Genomic DNA, 23841 nt, shown 5'->3' with positions numbered 1-23841 from the left:
TACATTACTTAATAAACTTTTTATTTTGCTTCATATATGCTATCATATTTATATTATCATATTATGTATGTGACAATAGACTATTTTTATGTTTAAAGTTAAACCATTCATATTCCTCTATATTTGACCATAAAGGTTGCATTCGTCTACAGGGGGGGATCCTAAAATCTAAAAGCAAATCCTCTTACATTCAAACTCCTAATAGTTTATTTAATGCTGCAACATGTCTGATACATGAATCCTTAGTGTCCCTGTTTCTTCAGAGTCCATGTTCACAGATATCCTTAATAAAACAATGATGACTAGAGACATTGTAAGATATGATGCATTAATTTATAAGAGGGTTCAAAATTAAACTTGTTTGTCTTATTTTCCTAAAGTGGAAATAGTGTTTGGACTCACTCTATGACACCGTAATAGGGTTGGCGCAGTGTCAAAGTTGAAACTTTTGCTGATGCAAATCTTGACGAATCTCAACCCCTAAATCACACCATTTAAATAGGAAGATGTGGACCGAGGAGAGAGGCGGTTGGTGAAAGTCGCCCTAAATTTTTTTTATTTATTATATATTTCAGATATTTTTTATTGATAATTTATTATAGTCTCCTAAAATTTTATAAGTTATCCTTTAGCATAAGAGCATGTATCTGTCCCTGAATACATAATTAGACCAAAACACTGGCAGTTTAAATCAGGTGCATGAGCAGTATACTCAAAATCCCAACCAAACTAGTGTATTTAGGGGAACAGTATCAGAGGAAAACAGACATTATTAGCTGTTGATTTTTGAGTGAAGGGGCCAGCGAGTTATGACAGGGGACAAACGAAGGGGCCGAAAGCAGAATAAAAAACGACTAGAAAAGTATATTGGTGTAAGTCTTCTCGCTTTCGAAATTCCCCATAAAAATAAAAGAGTTAATTGTTTTATCCTTGTACCAGGGAATAGGAAAAGAAGTATACTGAAAATGTTAATAAAAATAATATATATATATATATAAGAACAATGTCCAATTTTATCTTTTAGTTTATGCCCACAAGTTTGTTGCACATGGTTTTGCCATTAATAAATGTGACTTTAAGGTTATTAACTTACTATATAACCTTAATGAAGAATGAGAAAACAATATTAACCCTCAATGTTATATTATGATTATTCGATCTTAGTGGCACAAAACTATCTAAATATTCTATATTTGATACATATAAACAACAGTTTGATAGTATTATTTGTTGTAGTGGATTTAGGCTTTCTTAAACTTTTAAACTGTTGTAGTAGGTGTTTGTTTGCTATGTAATTTGGACATTTTTGTCCCTATTATCATTAATAAATTATTTGTTGAGCGGGGGAAAAAAACATTTTGATAGTATACCTACTTTTTGTTAACATGTATGATGTGATCTGACCAAGTATTTAAGAGACATCTAAGTATTTTGATATTTGTATACTTTTTTATGTATATATGTTTTCCATGAGATGGTACTAGATCAAGCATGAGACCCTTTTATGTACTAAATCATGTTAGATGTGTAACACCCATAGAATCGGTCATGTAAAGTTTTGACTTCTGATATTTGGAATTTACTTTTTGATACTTGAATTAAACTTTTGAATTATTAAAAATAAGTTAATAATAATCATAAATCAATTAGTTTAATTTGAATTTCCTTAAGGACCAAAATGCAAGCGATATGAAATTAGTAATTTGGGAAAGTAAGGTGTTTTGGGTTGGCTTCTTTAGCCAAGATCTAACATTTTTTTTATTCTCTAATGTTCATCGATCTAGTATCATAATCATATCAACATCATGTTCAACTTCTGAAAATGTCTACTGATTTCAATCTCTCGTGAAGATTTTTAGAATATGCAACACTTTTATCAACCTCTCTCTCTCCCCCTCCCTCCCCATCTCTTTATCTCCCTTTCTCTCTTTGAAGATAGACTCTTCCACTTAGATATTCATGTATGATTAGAAATGAATTTTTAAGCACGTACGGTAGGTTACGACTCATGATTATGAAAGAAAAGATAAATAGACTTAACTAAGTGTTTAAGGATTATTGAATTAAATATCAATGTTTTCGTTATTATTTTGTTTGATTTGAATATGCTTTTACATTTTTTTTATTCTTTTTTTATCCCTCAGATTGCCCACTTATGAGGTTTCACCCTAGAGTTCATTTCCCCCCGATGATCTTTTCATAGATTGAATCTAGAACCTGGAGTCAATTATACTTGATAAACCTTTTAAAGAAGTCATTTTTATGATGGGATTTTCAAATGTGCTTCTTCTCCTTTAATGAATTCAAGACTTTAATTTCATTTGAGAGCAATATGCTTTTTTTTTATTTGGAACATATCTTATTATTATTGATTGATTCTAGATCTCGAAACAAATTATACTTGATCACAGTTGCTTACCTTATTCGTGCAAGTAGATTTTCTTTTACCTTAGTGTGAAGGATGATCATTGGTTAGGGTTAAAATCAAAGAGAGAAAAAAAATATTCAAGGCTCAAATGGAGACACCAATGATTAATTTTATATTTTTGTGAAAGGATAATGAAATATCGTTCATCATTTCATACGTAAGAGTCCTTGTAAAAGAGGTATTCCCAAAGGGAGATATATATTCAGAGTGATTAACTTTTTTATTCATTGAAAAAAAATCAATTAATACACGACAATTTGATCTCTCTTTTTTTACCTCATTTATTCAAGCTTATCTTCAAGAGCTTGATATAAGATGCAGTGTATTGTCTTCTTGCTAGATGATTCACACACAAATAAATATCATGCATTCTATGTTTTTGGCATATGATAACTAGTTGTATACATGATCATGTTGTGCTATGTTACTCTCCTTATATGTCCCGGTATGGTGAGTTTTTGGCTAGATAGGGAGCTAAGTATTAACATTTAGTTCTTTGGGCTAGAAAAATTAACGAATAAGGTGACGTCAAATGTTTCTATGCAAAGAAAAGAGGTGAAGGAAGCTATGTTTAATTGTCAAGGATAGAGTTATGATCAAACACTGGGAGTAGCAAGGATCTATTAAACATTTAAATCTAAAAACTAGGAAAAACAATACCTTATTTGATTAATATTTTTAAACTAACAAGGGCTAAAAATGATATTCTACCAAAAACTTTACGGGGTTACAGCCCCTCCCACCCAACAATTGGATTCGTCCCTTTTCATGTCTGAGTTCATATGAAAAGTATGCATGGGGAAATGATGAACTCCTGGTATAAGTTAATTTGCTACGTGCTTGTGATTTGTAAGATTAACAAGGGCATATGTCTGTATTTTAGAAATCTTTCGGTTATTTTAAAAGAATATATATTATTGGATGCTAATAATTTTCTAATCATTAATTAATTAGAGTTATGCATAAAAGGAATCCAAAATTAGGTTATATTACTAGTTGTAAAATTACATTTTTAATAAATTCAATTTAAATTCTTTAATCTGAATAATGGGATTATTTTATTTCAATTGATTTACAACTTGAATAATTTAAATTGTATCTTTAATTTTTTTAAAGTTTTAAGCTACCTTTCAAATTCTACTACCAAGTTCCGCCATTGAATGTTATATTCCAAAATTCTTATTCATAGAGATTATATGACATTATGTAAAACAAACGCATCGTAAAAGCTAAGACATATTCTATATTTATAAAAAAAATAAAATTGATCGTTAAGAATCTTTGTTCTACAAATTTGGTTATCTAGATGAACTTAAGTATCAAGTAATGTTTATCGATTAAAATAATAAAATTCAATTTAATTATTAGTTAAGATGTAAATATATATATATATATAACAAATTATTTGAATCTTATTGGCATATTTTGTTCATGAGTTTTGGCGGGTCTTGTAATTTCTGTCCTTTCTTTTATGAAAGTTTATTGTGGATAAAAAAAAGTGTAAAATAAAAATGGAAATTTTGTTCAAGAAAAAAAGAAGAAGAAACGAGACATCATCTAGCAGATATACAGATGACATAAGCAACCACATTAAAAGAAGGAAAAAGTATTGTTGTCTGACTCAATAGGACATGGAAGTAGAGTAGACCTAAACCCCCTATCAATGCTTCCTCTCTCTTTCGTTTTAATTATAGACTTGCACTTAAACTTTGAATTCGTTATAATTGATTTTTCAAAAAAAAATCAATTCTTCGTTTTTGTTATATTTAGTTCAAATAAAATGATCCATTAACGAAAAATTAATTACAAATCAATAAAATTTGGGTAAAATGCACAAATAATCTCTCAACTATAGATATTACATTTTTTAGTCTCTCGATTATCAAAAATTATAAAATAATCTCTTAACTATATGACATTAATTTATTAAATCCGTTGACTATTAAAAGTTATAAATAATCACATGATTATTCATATGTTCTAAATTTGTCATTTTTTGTTAAAAATATCGACAATAATATGAGTTGGACATTAACCTGTTGACAATGATGTGGTAAAATTTGATCTCAAAATCTTAAACAATTATCATATATCACAGGTTAACGTCTAGCATAAATTGTCATCAATTTTTTAGCAAAAAAAGGCAATTCTGGAATATATAAATAGTCAAATTACTATTTTGTAACTTTTAAAAGTTGAGGGACTCAATAAAATAATACCTTATAATTATATGAATATTTTATAATTTTTAATAGTATGACTCTACAAAACAATACCTCAAATTTTTTACACTAAAATTGTAATATAATTTATTGTGTTTTTTTATAAGTAATTTTTTCCAGTATTATATTTTCCCAATCCAAGTTTTCAGTGAAAGCTTTATGATTTTATTTTGAAAATATATTAAAAGTGTAGTATATAGACATGATTGGTTTTTTTTAAATAGAAAATTCAAGAGGCCAAGTAAACATGCTATTAAGAGTGAATATTTGATCGAATCGAATAAAAAAAATTTGACTTATTCGAGTTGATGTGTCATATTTTAACTCAAATTTTATTTAAAATATTTTTGAGTCGAGTTTTCGAGTTTCTATTACATTTAATAGTAAATATTTATAATATTATGATATTATTTGATTCTAATTAAATGGTTTTTATAATCATATACATTACATATATATTTATTTATATTTTTTTCAATTCATACAAAATGAGTCGACTCAAACTTGAAAACAAATTTGTAATAGTTACTTGTGACTTTCATTGATCACTAACTCTATATATTACACATTTTTATTCTTCTTCCTCCCTTGTCAACTTTTGCTTACTACATGGCAAACCATAATTTTCTTTTAGCACTGCAATTCCAAGTTCTATCCCCATTCAAAATGTCCCATTTTAGATCTTTGATGCTGAATTAACAATACGATTGCAAAGCTGAATCCGTTTTGAATTCTGGGTGTAGTTTATAATCAAAATTGTGGTAGTTCAATCTAATTTTAATTTGGGATAAATTTGTTTTGGAGGGGGTGCACTACTTTCAGCCAAAGAACAACTTCACATTCATCGGGTGCATTCTGCGCAGATTGTTCTCGGTTCTTGACAAAAAATCAAGCGTTTATAAAAGCTTTTACTTTTGAATTTTCCATAGATTCAGCCTTGGCACTTAGCAATTAGCACCACACTTAACTCTCTTTGCTCTGCTTTTCTTTCTTCTTCTGCATTTGTTTTGTATAATTGCGACAATGGAAGGGGCATCACTGCCACCGGGTTTTCGGTTCCATCCCACCGATGAGGAACTGTTAGGATATTACCTCAAAAGAAAAACTCAAGGACTTGAAATTGAGCTTGAAGTCATCCCTGTGATTGATTTGTACAAGTTTGATCCTTGGGAGTTGCCTGGTACTTTTCTGCACATTGTTTCTTCTCTTAGATTCTAACATGATTTCTGGTTCAGGCTAATGTGAATATGGATTTCTATTAATGTAGGGGAAAGCACTTTTTTGTTTGTTTTATGTTCTTTCCTTTGCAATTCTTTATTCCCATGGGATGGGACCTGCAACTTTTTGTTCTTCAACTAAAGCCTCGTTTAATCTGATTTGTTATGAAAAAGGTGCAAATAAAGAGCATTAAACAGTACTGTTGAACCGTCTAATTGTTTTGCAGAGAAATCATTCCTTCCGAAACGAGATTTGGAGTGGTTCTTTTTCTGTCCCAGGGACCGAAAGTATCCAAACGGGTTGAGAACAAACCGAGCCACTAAAGCTGGCTATTGGAAAGCCACCGGAAAAGATAGGAAAGTTGTGTGCCAATCTGCTGCTGTGACTGGCTACCGTAAGACCCTAGTTTTCTATCGGGGACGTGCTCCTTTAGGTGATAGAATGGATTGGGTCATGCATGAGTATCGGCTCTCTGATGAACCTTCTCAGGGATCGACTAATCAGGTGAGAATACATAGCATAAGCATATGTATATTTCTTTGTATTGGCACTTTGATTTATTAAAGCAATTATATACTCGTCAGGGTGCTTTTGCCTTGTGCCGCGTTGTGAAAAGGAACGAATCCAATGCGAGTGATGCGCACAGAGAACCAAAAGCCACGAGGGTGGGGAGCAGTTCGGCCAATGAGGAACTTACTGCCTCACCAAGGATCAGCAAGGAGCCATTGAGCAATTCTGGTGACATTTCGTGTCAAACAAGTTACCCTAACAATGAGAGTCGTTATTCAAGCCCTATTGCTTCTCCTTATCCTAATGAAGTTACACAAGTGCCACCATTCGAGCCTGTTTCCACGGCTACCGATCCTAGCAGCATCTGGGTCTCACCTGATCTAATTCTTGATCCTTCAAAGGTACAGGAGAATAAAAATTGAAATTGAAGATACAGTAGTTAGGATTTCTTTAGGTTTCTCTGATAACTTTGAATTGTTTTATTTCAAGGATTATCCACAAATATGTGAAATAGCATCCCAATACTTCCCGCAGTATGAGATTCCAAGCTCACTGACCCCATGGCAGCAATACAAACAGATAGACTTCTCCACTAGTTCATCATACTCGAATTTGGGGGAAATAAAGCATGATGCCCTCAGTCGCATTGGCTGCATGCTACCGTACTTGGGACATGCAAATTCCATGGACTTCTATGGCAATGAAGGCTATGACCAGGCTGGTTCATGTTACCACCTGAACCCTTTGTGAAAAAGGAAGGAAAGAAGACAATTAAGGGAAATTAAGGGTATGTGATTATGGTTTGTGGTTGCAAGAAGACAATTTGGCGACAGTGATACTGAGTGGTCCTTCATATGATCAATGAATGACAGCACTGAGTTTGTGTTATCTAAGAAGGGGTCTCTAAGACGACGCCTTTTAATGTAGGTTATCGTAGTAGTAAGTAACAAGTAATAAGAACAACCCCTTCACTGCTATCAGGTTCATTTAAGATTGCTGCATCTTTGTTATATTCCGTATCGGGGCTGCAATGGAAGCAGCTGCTAAGTTTCCGTTTTATGTTTGTTCCATACAAAAAGTGACTTCCTGGTGGTTAAAATAAGCTCCTTTTAATGAGTGATTGATTGTGTCAAAGTGCTAGGATTTCATAGCTTCTGATAACATTCATAGGTATGTCCAAACTAATGAATCTTCAACAAATGCTAAATGGAAAAAAGGTTGTGTTATGTAATAGGTGAATGTTTCTTATTTCAACTACAAACATGAAGCAGAGTTGTCAACTTCAGTATTGCTGCCAAATTGCTTTGTAGCTTTTGGAAAAATGCAATATTCTCCCAAGATTTAAAGTTCAGCACAAACTTTAATCATATGTAACACGCCATTCCTATAAAGAGGTTAACTTTAAACGAGTTTTGTTAGGCATTGTATCAATTCAGTGGGGTAGTTGATCTAGACTCAGTTTTGCTAACAGTTCATTCGCGTTATTCACGTTTTGGAGGCTTAGGCGCATGATAACGTTGTGTCCTGTGAACTTCACCAAAAATAAAACCCAAGTTACTGGGGGACCCTATTTGTCATTTTCTCCATATTTGGTTCTTGGCTTGGCAGATTTTGAAAGAAAGTCAAGGAAAGTCACTATCAACAACAACTCCCATCAGATCTCATCAATGATGGAAATTATGCAGTTTAAACAATTGCTAAAAGAAGCAAGTAATCTCTACCGGTCCCGAAAGGAGCATTGATGGGAGCCAAATGACTTAATAGATTGCAGTCTTCTTTGTATCAGAAGTATAAAATGTTGAAGAAACAACAATAACATAACTTCATGAAATACTTTGGATAAAGGCCTCATCTCCCTAAGCTCTGTTCATGCAATATAAAGTAAATATTCTCAAAAATCAGATTCTCACCACCTTGACCAATAGGCAATAGGTAAGCAAGTGGCCCTTCATCACATTCTCTAAAATTCACTTTCAACAACATGCTCCCACTCTTGCAAATTGAAAATGAAGTCCCCCAGAAAGAACTCCATCACTGAGTTAAGTGGTCAGGAGCTTTAAGAAAGCAACAATTTTGGTATTCTTTTCCTCCTATGGAAGGCTTCCAAAATTTGAGATATGGTAGTAAATAGTACATGAATTAGAATTCATATTAGAAAGAACTTGCTTTTCGATTAAGTTATTTGCATCAGAATTTACAAGCTCCATTGCTCATCTCAGTATAAGCTAGCAATCTGAGGGCTGCAAAAGACTTGGACTTCCTCAAGAGTAGCCTTGGACTCGTCCCCGAAGAGGGACTCCTTGCCATCCTTCCTCTTGGCATATGATAATCCCAATCTAGATTTGGCTTGCCTCAAGTCTCCAATGCCTGAATTAGTGTCAGGCCCTGCAAACCCACCCATAACCGGCGCCAGGGGAGGTCCGATGAGTAACCCATCAGCCCCAAATTGGGGACCCCCTCGAGCATAGTCGAAAAGTGCCGCACCACTACCCCCTATTTTGGGCAGTATGATAGGATCAGTTTCAACATCATCAGTCCAGTAAAAGAGGAATGCATCGAATGTGTCATAGTAATCATCTGTGCTTCTGTACCCTTCAGGGTTAAATGCACCAAACTTGAAGGACATGTTTGTGTATCCAATTATCACGCATGGTCCCTTGAAATCACAGCAGTCATGAAAATTCGTGGCGCTAAATCCGTCAACAGTACCCTTATAGCAACATTTTAATTCCCTACCTGCTCATAAACATATGACCTAGTTCACATCTATGTATAAATTGTATTTTACAAATTCAGAATGTGAAGCTACATGAAGTATATCTTAAGAGCATTGTTTAGAATCTAGATAATGATGCATGTGAATGAGAGATTACCTCTTAAGAATGTTTTGTCAACCAGCGAAAGAGAGAAAGGAAGATCAGTGTCATGGTAGTTGGGCTGAGGCTTAATATCTGCATTCGTTTTCTTGCCTATGTTCCAACCGAATAAACTGTAAGGACTTCTCCTCCAGCCCTGCTGGAACACAACAGAGTTTGAAATGCAACACGCCATTTTAGTGTTTCATTCACTGACATCCTCACAAAATCCACAAACAGGAAGGTTTCTTATCTAATATCTTATCTTAAATGACCTGTCCATTCATCGGTATTTGTCTCTTTCCCCTATTTGTTTACTGGGACATGCCATTGCCAACAAAATCGAAAGTTAATTTGTGTATGAAATATTTAGGAAGAGGTCACCGGTTAGGCCCTTAATTGATTTTATTGCTTTTTTTCTTTTGGGAAAAAGCAAAAATAATTGATCACTTCATCTAAAATCGTAAATGAACATCAGTCTACCAATAGAGTAGTAATAAACTGTTCCAATTTTATTCATATCATAATAAACCAGCCACTTGACCATAAACCTCATACCTTTTAAAAATCATGGGATGGCAGCTGATTCTTTGTAACATGCACTGGTTAATTTTTACATGCCTCAATGATTTTATCATCATCGGGATTGAACTCCATGCACCAGGCTATCCTCCTCATTTCTTCAACTTCTTCAATCACATTATCAAGCCTTGCCACAATCTCCACTACCAAAGATGCAAAACATATATATATTATGTAGTATAATTTATGATAAACTTATAGTGTTACCATACGATGCCAACTTCTCTTATTCTCTTTCGCCCATTAGCTTCTTTCAGCACCAACTACAATTTTTGGTTACCGAAATCTGACATATATCTCTACTCCTAGAAAAATAGGCATTTGTCTATGCAACCATATAGTATCAGACTGCATTAGAATATCAGTAAAGTTGATGTATGATACATGCTTGTTATTAGGGATGGATTGAAGGGATCAAGGGGCGAGTGGGGCAATTGCTCCTGAAAAGTTTATCGTAAAGTTTGAATTTTCTTCATTTAGTTACCTATTTTATTAATGGTGTTCATCCTAAAATTTATTTGTGTCTACCCCATTAAAAACTTGTGTTATTAACATACGTGTGTCCACCCTAATAAATATTTTTTGATTTGCTATTGAAGCCGCTTCATAAATCGACATGACAATCCATAAAATATGAAGAAACTCCGAAGCGATTAAATCAAAAGCTTTTTCAATGTGATGTGCACCTTTAGAGCACATCTAGGAGTCAAAGAATGTCTACCATAATCCAACAAGATATTTTCTGAAAGATTTCTTCCTGGAATGAATGTTGATTGATTGAGAGAAATGCATTTAGGTAGAAATTTAACTAGCCTATTAACCATTGTTCTTGTCTTAAATGTCCTGCCCTTTCACCGGTATTCGTCTCTCTCCCCTATTTGTTTACTGGAAAAGGCCAACGTAATCGAAATTCAGTTAAAATGCAATTATTTTTAATAAATAAAATATATTATTTGTGTTGAGGTACTCAACCATCGGGGTCCATAGCTCAGTGGTAGAGCATTTGACTGCAGATCAAGAGGTCACCGGTTCGAACCCGGTTGGGCCCTTTTTGGTTTGTTTGCTTTTTCTGGGAAAAAAGTAACTAAAAAAAAAATAGCTACGACAACTTTGAATCACTTCATCTAAAATCTTCTTCACTGAGTATCCTCTTTTGTTCTCTTTATCTTCTTCACTTACCATCCTCTTTCTTTTCCATTCCAAAATGAAGATGAGTCTGTTTTTTCACTTGCTAATGAAATGCCACGGAAAAATTATTTGGATGGTGTGTTAGAAAACTGATTTTTTTAATAAAGGGTGGTGTAGATTTTGCTTGTTCAAATGAGGTGAATACTATGATGTTGGGGAAGACGTCCAGACTCAAGACCACTCGGCGTCTTCGGTGAAAGAAGTGACGTCTTCCTGTTTATTTGTTTGGTGAAGACGCCGGGTCTTCCATGCATCTTCATAAAGACGTCGGGTGTCCACGTGTCTTTTCCATTTTATTGTAGATACAACTTAAATTGAGAAAAATAAATTTGATGATCTCTACTTGAAAATCTTTTTTTCTTCTTTCACTTCTCTACTGGAATGATTTTGCCGAAATGCCACGGTCTTTTTCTTGCTTACAGCGAGCAGCGTGTGCAGCTGCGGTTGCAAGCATGTTAGAAATTATTGACAAAAAAATTAATTGTATGGGACTAGTTCTTTTGTTTTTGATATCATAATAGAAATTATTGATGACCATGTCTTCTTCACTAATAATGGATATCACATGGAACAGTGAAAAATTCATCGCCGTAACATGTAATTATGTCATTTATTTATTCTTCATTTATTTTTAGACAAAGAAGAGATGTTTTTGAAGAGTACCTGAATTTTAGTTTGCTAGCAAAGCTATAATTGTTTGTGTTATAGACATACTACTAAGCATGCAGACTATAGACACGTAGACCGTGTCATATACTAAATTTTGACACATTCATATATTATATTTTGTGTTATTTTCTCATATCATAATCACATGTATCTGACTAAAATTATCAAGTCTAGTTTCATCATTTCGTGTACCGTAACTTGCTTACATTATTTGAGTACAAATTCGTAAACAATACTGCTAAACAGAGATGAAAAATGGGGTAAAATCATGAAAAATGGAACAATCAGGTCATTCTCCCAAAAAATTGAGAAAATCAGAGACCTTGGAAGTGTAATAATCTGGTTGAATCTTGTTTGAGGGGTCATCGAGAATGGATTTGGTTGTTACTCCTGAAATTTTAGGCATTGCAAACAAAAAGAAATATAAGAAACCTTGGTGGAGTTTTAGTCAGGCAGTCTTAAGAACAAGAGACTGCAACAAACCTGAAAGGACTAGCAGTGTTTTGCAGCCAGCATTTTGTCCAAATAATATATCAGTATCTAGTCTATCACCCACCATACACATTCTATATGTACTTAGATTAAATCTGCAAAATACAAAACAACATAGAAAATGATTATCAAAATAGGTACAGCAAGTTTAGTGTTCATCATTATTATACACCAAAGAATCATTCTCTGAGTCTACCATTGGTGTGTAAATGAGACATTCATGCTCAAATATTTGGGTTTAGTTCCCCAAAAATAAACATAAATTCAGCTGTTGCTGTTGAGTTAAGCTCGAGCAACCTAAGCTACCAGGCAAGTTGAATTCAAGTTTCCTAATGCTTGACTCCAGTAGCAAGCCTTATCAAGCATCTTCTTTTTTTAGTATATGTATATTTGCTTTCAACTCGTATTGAAAAATCTCAATTCAAACTCAAAACTCAAGCTTGAGCATAAATAATTGAGTTTAAAATATTACTGAGCGAGCTCCACTGAGTCGATTTTAATTTTGAGTCTAGATCAAACCTTGAAAGTGAAACTTGATCAAGTTTGACTTTAGCTTGAGCTTCTCACAAATCGCTTTCAGTTAGGCTTGTTAAGGAACAACTCACATAGCACAGTTTTCTACCACATTTGTTCCAATACAAGGAAAATGTCATTTTAATTTAATGAGGTAGAGACAATCATCTCAAGCGAAATGACTGCAAATTAGTTATGTGAAGTGTTTCTTAATTTGTTCAAAAGTAGACTTCAGACGTTTAAGCCCATATGAATGCAAATTACACAATTTTCGTATCTAGTTGGTATGCATACAGAACTAATGCATTAAAAAACTTACTTCTGCAGTAAAAAATCCATCATGAAGGTCGACGGTTTTCCAACTACAATAGGCTTTCTTTCCGTTGACCCACAAATGGCACCAACCATGCACCCTGCACCTGCAATCATAAATAAGAAATGAACCAAGCGGAACTCAACCAAAATCCAGATTTAATCTAATTTCCTTACCAGGCCACTCTTGCAGATCAGTCATGTGTCCAACTGAATCACGGTTTGTAGCAATAAAAAGGCAACCTGGGTTCTCACGGATGCAAATGGTCCCATACCTGCCAGTTGCAATTATTTTAAAGATGGAACAAACAGTCCAAGAAACACTGCCAAATCTTACATGTTAACTCATCTGATCTGACAAGAGTTTGCTTAGACCTAGTCTAGGCTTTAAAAGTTTATTAGCATTTTCTACTCATCTAGCCAAACATTGTAACCTAAAATCTACTCGATGCCCCTAAGCTAATTAGTATTTTAACTAAAAACGATCCCTCAGACCATTCACTGTCGATAATATTTTTTCTAGGAGGGAACAACTCGTATTTGAAATTCAACAATGTGTTGACATCTACACACTTTATCAAATAAAATATATAAAGAAACTTGGGAAAATGTATTGTTGATAAATGTAGTAAAATATGTAATAAAATAGTCATTAGAGTCTATGGGTTAGAACTTGTCCAGGGTTGTTTTAATGACCTAAAAACAAAATACAAATACTTAGCAACAAAATCTATGGGGAATTGAAACTGGTGACAAATTATTTTAAGAGGACATATTGCGAAGACAATCATAATTTCAGAAAACGTGCTAACTTTTTTTCTTAAAACCAAATACCAAGTGAATAGCCATCCACTTACTACATGATCCAAACCCTACATTTTCACTACAGTTGCACAAACTATAACATATTCTAGGAATAAGCATAGGAAACGTTCTAATATCAAACATTCATAATTGGAAAATGTGTTTATATACCATACTCTTAAAATCATAAAAAGGTGAAGATGAAACTTTTAACTTACTGAAGTTTGTAATAGTTAATATCTGGATCTAATCCAACAACAACTGCTCCAACCTGAAGATAGAAGTTATGAAACTTTCAGGAAAAAAGAACAAGTAACACGCTCAGAGACATTGTAAAGATATTACATTACATCTTTATCATGCTCAAAGAGGCAATTTGATTTCCACTGAGCCCTTTTTTCTCCATCTTCCTGCAATATTATTCCTCAGAGCAATTAAAATTCATTAAAGCAAGAGATTATGATGCAAGAACAAACAACAATGAAACACAAACACACACTATAACAAAGCAAAAAGCAGAGGAAAGAAGAGTGGTCCACAAAAACAAGCCTGTCAGTTGTTAGAAAGATGGAGAAGAGGATGAATTCCTAATCTAAAGACATGAACTGAAAATGAAAATTGAAAAGAGGAAGAAGGTACTGGGCCACCAAGAGCAGTAAATCCAGAAAGTTGCAACTCTTGTACTATGCCTTCCCCTCCTATGACATAAACCTGAAACATGAAAAAAAAAAATTGAATAGTGTGCACAAGAAAAATAAATATAGGTTGAATATTCATTTCCCCCCTATATACCACTTCTATCACATTGATAAAGAATAAAGAATGGTAAATAGATAAAGTTCATTCCATCATATACTCTGGTCCTTTTCATTAACATCGGTATTCTAACACTGACGTGGCATATATTACCACTGAAATTATGACACCTAGTAAAAAATGTCATGTAATTACGATACATTGCAAAAATTAATCTAGATCTTTCTTTCTAAACAAATATTTTTATATTTGAATTTAAAAAGAGAAAAGTAGAAAAACGAAAGTATTAGGAAGACAGAATGAGGGAGAGTGAGAAAGGGCGGAAAAGGGCGGTGTTGAACTATTATGTGGTATCAGGTATGTAGGTAAAGTGCTGTACTCTTAGTTCTCGTAATAACTAATAAGGGGTCTAAACCTGATAATTTCAATTATAAAAAAACTAAAGGGTGGTGCATGAAACAGGAACAAGGGAGAGTTAGCAGGAGATACACCGACGCTTAATCATACATTTCAAAACGAAATTGAAGTGTAGGTATTGAACTGCTAACTTCTATTCTGTTGAACAGAAGCAGTATTGTTCAAGGACAGATGAGCATTTAGGCCAAGAAATATGCTACTAGAAAAGTTATGTTGTAAGAGAAGGATAATATACATGAAGCAGAAATTGCATAGTTCGATTGGATATAAGGTATCAGGAACAGGGTAAGCAGGATTTAGCATCTACACATACAATCAAGAGAGAATAGTAATAAGAAATTACAAAGAGATTCAAATAGCAGCCGCATCCCGGTTTTAGAGTCACTATTTTGCGTTTTCAACTCTTTCTATAGCCAATATCAATAGCAATTTGCTACGGTAATATTCATTTACACTACAACTGCAACAAGCACGATGTGATTGAAAATGCATCGCAGCCATTTAAACCCCTTAGTTATATAATATTTAACGAGTGAGGAAGAGAAAGCAAAAATGGTAACCTTCTTTTCGAGAGGAAACTGATTGACCTTCAAGTACATAGCAGCAGCATAAGAAGACGAAAATATCTCATCCTACGAATACATAACAGTCAGACAAAAACAAAAGAGTAGTTTATTTCCTTTTCTTTGCAAAATTTAACAAATATTACAAACTAACCTGAGAAACAGATAGTCCGAGCGAACGAAATTTGTTAGCGTATTGGAATCTTGACTTGGTAGAGTTGTTGGTCACAAATATCAGCTTCTTCCCCTTTTAATCAAGTCATGATATTATGAATTACTATTTCACAAGGATGAATCATAAATTTGATAATCAAATGGAAAGCTAATGGGTGAAAAGAGTGAGAGAATGAGACCATGGATCGAAGCATTTCTAGTGTCTCGGGAGTTCCGTCGATCAGCTTATCGCCCTTCCAAATAACGCCTGCAATCGCAACGCTGCTTGTATTTATTGCAAAATCAACGAAAAAAAAAGCAAAACAGAGAAAAGATGAGAAGGAAAGAGTGGGAATGTGAACCATCGCAATCGAAGAGAAATGCATCAACGGAATCCAGCAGTGCTTTTGCGTTGACTCCGCACAGTAGCTCGGCGGCAGCAGTTGAAGTGGGATTTGAATTTGTAGCCTCCATTGCTAGCTTCAATCCTTGTTTCATCAACAAACCACCAAGTCAGTAGAGTTACATGTTACAACTGCTTCAAAATCCATCCATCAAAAAGAGAAAAAATAAGAATAAGAATTTACGAGTGTTGAAAAATATTCCTTGAGCAGAAGGTATACGCAGCCGACGGCTAATTTTTGCCAAATGCCAACGCTTTTCCTTCACAGGCACAATCACCCCATTTAGGCTTTAGATTCCATTTAGTTTAAAAGTTTTTTTTTAAATTTTATTAATGGTTAAACTATATAAATGTGTCACTAGTTCGAGTAAATTTTCGCTTTCCTTATTCAAGTTTTCAAAAATAACAAATTGATCACTAATGTTATTGATTTGTAACAAACCAATCACCCGACGTTGTTAACAATAGTTAAATAATTGTTTCTCCAAAAATCATTAAAATACACAAATTGATTTATAACAACTCAATCAGTTTCAACTTTAGATAGGAAGTTGACAGTCCAATACTTTGCTAATTTTACTATGGTTTCCAGTTTTTATAGCCTTGTATGTAGTAGTTCATATTGGGTTGGCTGCACCTGTTACAGTGCAAGGACTAGGCTTTGTTGGGGTTGACATACCTGATTCTTCAAGGTGATGCAGTTAATCTCAGGTTTCATGCAGGCCAGAGCGTGGAAAGGTAATATTCACATGTAATTAGAACTATGATCGGCAAGCAAAAAGTGTTGTCAATTGTTATGTTTCATTCATGTTTTACAACCTTTAATTTCCTTTTTCTCTATAACAATATGAAGTGATCATGCTAATAGGCATTCTGAAGTTCCATTTCCAGTCTTTTGTATCTTTCAATGTAGCTCATAGGTATTTATATCAATCATTGTTCTTAGGGTGATGTGTTTATTGCGAGTGCCATGCATCGTTTTCTATCGCAGTTAATTGCAGTGAATATTGATAGTAAATCATTATTGACTGGCAGTTGGTCATTTTCTATGAAGTGGGTTGCAGTGGAGTTTGAATTGTGAGCCCAATTAACCCAATATTTAACTGCTCAACTTAGCAATTTACAGACCAAAAAATCAAAAATCATTATCTGAATCAAAAGAGACATGGCAATGGCAAGATATCAACCACCCAGTACCAGTTTCATTCACCTCTGGCCACTCATCTTGTTCATTGCCATCATCATTCCCTCCAAAGGGGTCCTCAATAGCACGGAGCTTCTCAAGCAGGTGTGCAACCAGACGTCCAACAACGCATTTTGTGTTACGACTCTAACTGCAGACCCAAATGCAGGTGGCCCGCATGCCCTTGCCGGCGACCTCGCTAATGCTGCTTTACGGTTAGCTCAAACCAAGGCCACCCACGCAAAATCCCTCATAGCTCTCCTCCTTCAAAATGCCACCAACTCTTTGGACCGCAACAGCCTCCAAATATGTCAAAGCAGCAACAACAAGGCCTTGTCACAACTTTCGTCGGCTAACAATGACTTCAACCCGGACTCACTCGACTCTGTGGTGGAACTGATGAATGGTGCTGCCGATATTACAAAAGCTTGCTTGAATGAGATCCAAGGCAGAGGCGACCACTTTTCACTTCTGGCCACCGTTAATGCTGATTTGATCAAACTTTGTGAAATCTGTATTGTATCCACTAGAAGATTTGTACTAAATGACTTTTGGCTATGTTAGTAATGTGATCTGTAATGACCTTTTTTGCTGATATAAAACCTAATCTTATGAAAAGTAAATGAATGGTTTTATGATTTATACAATAAACTATATGGTTCATAAGCCTTAATACAAATAAAAGTACAAGAGGTGGTGCCAAACTTGATGGGACCAAAGGCAGATGCATGCATTCACGTTCACGGGCTAACAGTTTGGTTTGTGGGAATTAAAAAGAAGCAAAATATAGAGGTTTTGTTTTGTCTGTGTTTGTTTAACATGAAATAGATCACATACAAGAGAAGAAAATTGACGTGGTTCGATCTTTTTTACCACCACGGATGAGAGAAATATATTAAATTTCCTTATATACCAAAACTTATATATATCAGAAAAGTCATCGGTGTATCCAATTATCACGCAGGGTCCCTTGAAATCACAACAGTCATGAAAATTGACGCTAAATCCATCAGCAGTAGCCTTATAGCAGCATTTTAATTCCCTACCGGCTCATAAACATATGCCCTAGTTCACAACTGTGTACAGGGTTAATTTTGTAATTATGTACTAGGATTTTCTATTATAAATAGAGATGTAACCTAAACCTATGAGACATTGAATAAAATTTCTAGCGCCGCCTAGGCACCGAGGACGTAAGCACATTGCCGAACCTCGTTAAAATTTTTGTGTTCTTTCGTTTACTTTTCCCGATTCTTCAACATATTACCTCTTAAGAATGTTTTGTCAACCGAGGAAAGAGAGTAAAGGGCGATCAGTGTCATGGTACTTTGGTTGAGGCTTAATATTTGCATTCGTTTTCTTGCCTATGTTCCAACCGAATAAACTCTAAGGGCTTCTTCTCCTCCAGCCCTGCTGGAACACAACCGAATAGACAGGAAGGTTTCTTATCTAATATCTTATCTTAAATTACCTTTCCCTTCATCTTTATTCGTTTTTCCCCATATTTCTTTACTAGCTACTACGACTTCTATCACTTATCTAAAATCGTAAACTAAAACCAATCTACAAATAGAGTAATAGACTATTCCAAAAAAAATCATATTATAATAAACCTGCCACTTCTCCATAAACCTCATATCTTAAAAGGCTTGTTTCTACCTTTTAAAAAGCATAGGATGGCAGCTGATTCTTTGCAACATTCACTGGTTGATTTGTACATGTCTCAATGATTTCATCATCATTGAACTCCTTGTATCAAGTTTTCCACTCCAATTCTTCAACTTCTTTAATCGCATTATCAAGCCTTGCCACAATCTTATCTCCGCTAGCAAAGATTCAAAGGGAAGTGCTCCCGAGAACACTAAGCTAGTGATTGCTATTTCGCTCACTTGTGGTCTCAAAGTCATTCTTTCGTTCTCTTTATCTTGTTCACCGACCATCCTCTTTTATTTCCATTCCAAAAATGTAAAATGAGTCTGTTTTTACACTTGCTAATGAAATGCCACGGTCCTTTTCTTGCTTACAGCGAGCGGCGTGTGCAGCTGCGATTGCTAGCAAGTTGGTGGCCGCATGGTTCTTTTTAGAGCCTAGGAAGAGCCTTGGTTGGGATTTTATGGCAGTGTTGAGGTCTTGCAAGTTTTCATGACAATGGTCGGAGATTATGTTATGAGATCAATGGCGACGTCTTCTGATGTTGTTGGAAAGTTCCATTAGTGCTTTGGTTACTTCTCCGGTAAGTCAAAAGCAGGGGTCTTTGAAGCGTGCATGAACTGATCGCGGGGTCTAAAGAAATAACGAAAATAAATTGTATAGGATTAGTTCTTGTTTTTTATATCATATTAGAAATATATATTAAAATCAAGAGACGAACAACAACTTATGAGCCTCGTTAAAAATCTTCCTAGACTAAATGGAAGAAAAGAGCGCTACATAAGAGAGCAATACAAACACAATCCAAAAACGAATGCCATGCATACAAAGATCACCACCACCTAGTTAAAGACAAGTCAAGAACAAAAAGCACTATCGACCAAAATATGCACTGACTGCACCCATCTAAGAAACAGCAACACTTCAAACCGAAAAGGCTTCTTCGACAAATCAACGCGTACAGAGACAGCACGACCGAAACAGAGACAGCAAAAGCGTATCCAAAAGCTCCAAAGCGGACAACCATAGAAAGTCGATGAAAAGACCACAACCAAACTAAAAACAATAAACAACCGTACTAAAATTCCTTCATCTTGATTGCTAGCTTCATCCACTATGGGCACAAGATCTTTGTTCAGCTTCTTACCACATGAGAGAGTAACCGTCATGCAATGCACATGGCCACCATATTGCACTACCTCGACAACTCTGGGAAGACTTCAAGGTAGCGACGAAATTAGAACCTAGGCAAATTGACCCATTTTTACCTCCACTACCTTAATCGTTGCGCTTATATTCAAAATCAAATAAAAAGTTAGAAATAGATGAAATCAGACTTGGGCTGGCGCAGAGCTACAACACTAATATAGAACAAAACGCCCTCTGCTCAGATCGATTGCCGAGATCGATAAACCAACAGCATATACAACCAGCAAGCCGGCCTCAATTCTCTCCAAAGATGCGCACGACTCCCCCACAACGCCCTCTTGCGCCCCACTAATCTCGTCCACGAAATAAATAAAACCAAACAAATAACGCAATGGAAGAAGCGATGGTTCCCCACTACTCAATGATTTGGATTTAAAAAATCCAACTGCCCAACACTTAAAAATCCTGCGCAAAACATTCTAAAGCAGCCCAATGTTCCACCTCAACACGCACATGCTCTCCACCTCTAACCTCCAATGCACTAAAAAACCATTTCTCAATCAAATTAAGACATAATTCAGATACCCATAACGCACTATGAGATACTCTTCAAACAATTATCCTTCAAAAGCAACTCAGAAATCAGCCTCAACACCCACTACCGCCCCCACTACCTACCTCTAAAGCATCAATAAATCCTCTCCTCTGACATGTAAAGTCGCGAGCACCTTCCCACTACTCAAATAAAAACAGAACTCATAAACAAATCAAGAAAACCTTGAACACATCACTCTAACCTTAGAAAACCAGAACCCACCAAAAACGCCTCAGACGCCAAGCAGACGAAACCATGAACATACCAAGAAAAACTCCCATCTACGTTCCCAACAAAAGCAGCCAATCTAATTTCTTAAACTCACACCAACACCTACTAAAAAATCACTGTAGACAACTAACACACAATAGGAAACTTAGAATCTCCCGAAACCAAGACCCCCACTACAAGTCAAAACATAACCACAAAAAACCCTTTAGCTAATCATCTCCGGGACCTCAAAAAAAAACCACGACATAGACCTCAAAGTTCCAATACACAACCAAACACATACCCCTCACCTCACTCACTACATTCAATTCAATTCTAACGACACTAACTCCTCGAGAACCTTCCTTTCGGGACCAGCAAACTTAATACCAAGCAACTTAGCTACTGACAATGTCTCCTCCGATTCAACATACGCAGCAGCCCATCTTTTCTTTAAATCTGAATCTGAGAGAGATCTACCAGATAATTCAGAGGATTCTAGATCAGACTTCTTCAACTTGGAACTCTTCAACGCCCGATCTCTTTGACTCCTTTCAGCTGACGAGATGACTGAATCCTGGATGTCCATCAGAGAACCGTATTTCTTCATTTTCTTATTATTCCTAATGGACAGAACTGGCAAGCACGACACATCTTCTAGGACACCCCCCCAGACTCTCTAATTCAGATTTTTTTCATTAAACTTGCATTGTCTAAATCCATGGAGTTAACATGACCCAAATTAACACCATCACACCTCCCCCTACAGCCACCAAAATATTTGTAGGAGAATCCATTAAAACTTCAGCCTGTAAGCCCATCCCTAGAGGAAACCCAATACCTGGGGAAACTACTATTGAATCTCCAACCAAAGCTCTATCCTCCAACTTAGAAAACCCGTCTAAAATAGGGCTGACCACATATGACTCTACAGCCTTCCTCTCAGCCTTCCTCTCAGCCCCATCAATAACCAAACCCTGCAACCCCACGTGATTAACCTGATCTAAATTTTAATTCCCACATTCTCGCCACCTTCCTCGACACCACAGCCTACCTCGAACGACTTCCCTATACTAACCTTTTTATGACAACCAATGCTATCCCCTGAGCACGCGACATCAACAGGGCTGCCACCAAGGGGTGGCCCTTCCTTACCATCAGAACTGCCCGACTCAGACGCCACCGACGGTTCATCGGATAATTTTTTTGGTGAAACACCTGCATTAAAATTCCGAACCTTCTCATCCTCAATCTCTTTTTTCTTCAGAATTTCGGATTTAGACAAATTGCCTAACGAGTGATCCACCATCCTTACTTCAAGAACCCGAACAATAAACTTCTTATTCTCCACCACTACATCTACAACTTCATCAATCCGAGCTTCCGATGAAGTAGAAATCAACACATTAACTTTCTCACAATCTAAATTATGACTAACATTTTCTCCAAAAGCCTCAAAACTACCCCACAAGCCAACTAATCTCTTCAAAGTTACACCATTCCAGCAATGCAACGGTAACCCATCTATCTCTAACCAAACAACTCTCTTCTCTTGGCAAAAAGACTCTGTCCAGAGCGTCCCATCCACAAAAATCTCCTTCAAGTATGACCATTGGAGGTCTTCAAGCATGATAAATAGATCTTCATCCTCAATGGTGAGCAGAAAGGAGTTCCCACGAAGTCTCTGAACTTTAATTTCCCCTAAACCCCAATTATGTAATCTATCAACGATACTCCCAACACTACAAACACCAGTCATAACTCCTACCAGACATCTCTTTAACTTTCTAACTTCTTCCTCATCCACATGCCCCGTAATTTCCTTTCTAACAACACACGCTTGGCTAGCCTCCTTCCTTTGAGAAAAACCATTTACAGTTGGGCTCATGCTTCTCCCTTTCCATGACAGCTTACAATGCGCACATTTATCGTTCGAAACCTGCCGAGAATACTTAGCAAAACTCACACTACCATACACCAAAAGACCATTCAACCTTTCCTTAACTCTTTCGGCTTCGACCAAATTTCCAACTTTTACGAAACCAAACCTAGAACTTGCTCGACTCCTCTTCAATGGAAGGTACACACTCAGAACCTCACCATAACAACCCACAATCTACCATAAACCTTTCCAATGTATAGAGTTTGGAAGATTATCCACAAACAAAGAAACATATTCCGAAATAAAACCTAAACCGCCCTCCATACTAATTGATGGACTGGTCCTATTTAGACTCCAAGGTTCCCAGCCTGTGACTCTCCATAAGGTTAGAATATAGAAAGTTGAAACCCCCCCCCCCAAAAAATAGATAAATAAATTAGGTTTGACAAAGAAACGATCATGTTTTCTACCTAAAAGAAACGAAATCTTCTTATTTCTAATCAAAATAGGTTTTTTTACTTTCAACAATTATCTCTTTATTAATATCTTCATTAATGGAGTCAAATTGAATTTGAATTAAACTATAATGATTTTTGTCTTGACTCGAATTATGAAAGTGCAAAGAGTTCGAGACAAAATTTCAAATACTGTGAAACACACAAACTCAAGAAAAAATCTTTGCCTATTTCACATAACCGCTTAAAAGGATATTTTTCAACTATAATTATTAACTGAATACAAGCCTTGACAAAGCTTGGATGTACGAGGTAACTTAGTTTTCACATTGATAAGATCATCATCAATGCTAACTTTGTTCATAACTGTATCACCAAGAGCAATATCATGCACAACGCGACTTTGATCATCAATGACAATTATATCCTAAGTCACCCATAACACTTTAGCCTCGTTGAATCCCTGTAAAGGTCTAGTTTATTTCCTATGCCTATTCTCGGTAGTAGAACATTGTGCAGGAATAATCTTTCTCTGAGTATTATTAATATACGTGGCAAACTAAAATTTTTTCTCAAATCTGTTATGCTCATGATACTGAATTTATGCATCTTAAATATGTTGTGCTCATAAA

The 23841-nt window shown here is 35.5% G+C and overlaps 4 protein-coding genes and 1 non-coding gene across 5 annotated transcripts; 3 read left to right on the top strand and 2 right to left on the bottom strand.

Moving 5' to 3' along the window:
- The first annotated feature begins 5669 nt into the window (after positions 1 to 5669).
- Positions 5670 to 7148, top strand: LOC120164213 (NAC domain-containing protein 71-like). The gene is made up of 4 exons (XM_039173974.1): positions 5670 to 5830; positions 6095 to 6372; positions 6453 to 6779; positions 6868 to 7148. Exons 1-4 carry the CDS (start codon positions 5674 to 5676, stop codon positions 7126 to 7128), a joined length of 1023 nt encoding a protein of 340 aa, XP_039029905.1. The 5' UTR covers positions 5670 to 5673; the 3' UTR covers positions 7129 to 7148.
- Positions 7149 to 8378: 1230 nt separating this feature from the next.
- Positions 8379 to 9468, bottom strand: LOC120164250. Its single transcript, XM_039174005.1, has 2 exons — positions 9252 to 9468; positions 8379 to 9114 (listed from the first exon to the last, which is right to left on the bottom strand). The coding sequence occupies exons 1-2, from the start codon at positions 9427 to 9429 to the stop codon at positions 8594 to 8596; spliced, it is 699 nt and encodes a 232-aa protein (XP_039029936.1). The 5' UTR covers positions 9430 to 9468; the 3' UTR covers positions 8379 to 8593.
- A 1324-nt stretch (positions 9469 to 10792) lies between these two features.
- Positions 10793 to 10864, top strand: TRNAC-GCA. Its single transcript has one exon. It is a non-coding gene; the product is annotated as a tRNA-Cys (tRNA).
- A 1045-nt stretch (positions 10865 to 11909) lies between these two features.
- LOC120164201 (phosphoglycolate phosphatase 2-like) lies at positions 11910 to 16352 on the bottom strand. Its single transcript, XM_039173957.1, has 12 exons — positions 16270 to 16352; positions 16045 to 16170; positions 15883 to 15950; positions 15684 to 15776; positions 15527 to 15598; positions 14433 to 14504; positions 14144 to 14203; positions 14012 to 14064; positions 13167 to 13264; positions 12997 to 13096; positions 12156 to 12259; positions 11910 to 12062 (listed from the first exon to the last, which is right to left on the bottom strand). The coding sequence occupies exons 2-12, from the start codon at positions 16154 to 16156 to the stop codon at positions 11962 to 11964; spliced, it is 933 nt and encodes a 310-aa protein (XP_039029888.1). The 5' UTR covers positions 16157 to 16170; positions 16270 to 16352; the 3' UTR covers positions 11910 to 11961.
- Positions 16353 to 17250: 898 nt separating this feature from the next.
- LOC120164324 lies at positions 17251 to 17832 on the top strand. The gene has a single exon (XM_039174071.1). It carries the CDS (start codon positions 17251 to 17253, stop codon positions 17830 to 17832), a length of 582 nt encoding a protein of 193 aa, XP_039030002.1.
- The last annotated feature ends 6009 nt before the right edge of the window (positions 17833 to 23841 follow it).

This window comes from Hibiscus syriacus, unplaced genomic scaffold (assembly GCF_006381635.1).
Source record: "Hibiscus syriacus cultivar Baekdansim isolate YM2019G1 unplaced genomic scaffold, ASM638163v2 tig00111506_pilon, whole genome shotgun sequence".
Classification (NCBI taxonomy): domain Eukaryota; kingdom Viridiplantae; phylum Streptophyta; class Magnoliopsida; order Malvales; family Malvaceae; genus Hibiscus; species Hibiscus syriacus.
Note: the sequence above shows the minus strand (reverse complement) of the source record. Positions and strands in the feature narration are given on the sequence as shown.

Excerpts from the sequence above, each read along its gene's own strand:
- LOC120164213 (XM_039173974.1), top strand. The coding sequence starts at position 5,674 with ATGGAAGGGGCATCACTGCCACCGGGTTTTCGGTTCCATCCCACCGAT. Across the intron at positions 6,373-6,452 it reads CTCAGGGATCGACTAATCAG|GGTGCTTTTGCCTTGTGCCG; the intron begins GTGAGAATACAT and ends TATACTCGTCAG. Across the intron at positions 6,780-6,867 it reads TAATTCTTGATCCTTCAAAG|GATTATCCACAAATATGTGA; the intron begins GTACAGGAGAAT and ends TTTTATTTCAAG.
- LOC120164250 (XM_039174005.1), bottom strand. The coding sequence starts at position 9,429 with ATGGCGTGTTGCATTTCAAACTCTGTTGTGTTCCAGCAGGGCTGGAGG. Across the intron at positions 9,115-9,251 it reads TGACAAAACATTCTTAAGAG|GTAGGGAATTAAAATGTTGC; the intron begins GTAATCTCTCAT and ends GTTTATGAGCAG.
- LOC120164201 (XM_039173957.1), bottom strand. The coding sequence starts at position 16,156 with ATGGAGGCTACAAATTCAAATCCCACTTCAACTGCTGCCGCCGAGCTA. Across the intron at positions 15,951-16,044 it reads ATTTCTCTTCGATTGCGATG|GCGTTATTTGGAAGGGCGAT; the intron begins GTTCACATTCCC and ends TTGCGATTGCAG. Across the intron at positions 15,599-15,683 it reads TCGGACTATCTGTTTCTCAG|GATGAGATATTTTCGTCTTC; the intron begins GTTAGTTTGTAA and ends ATGTATTCGTAG.
- LOC120164324 (XM_039174071.1), top strand. The coding sequence starts at position 17,251 with ATGGCAATGGCAAGATATCAACCACCCAGTACCAGTTTCATTCACCTC.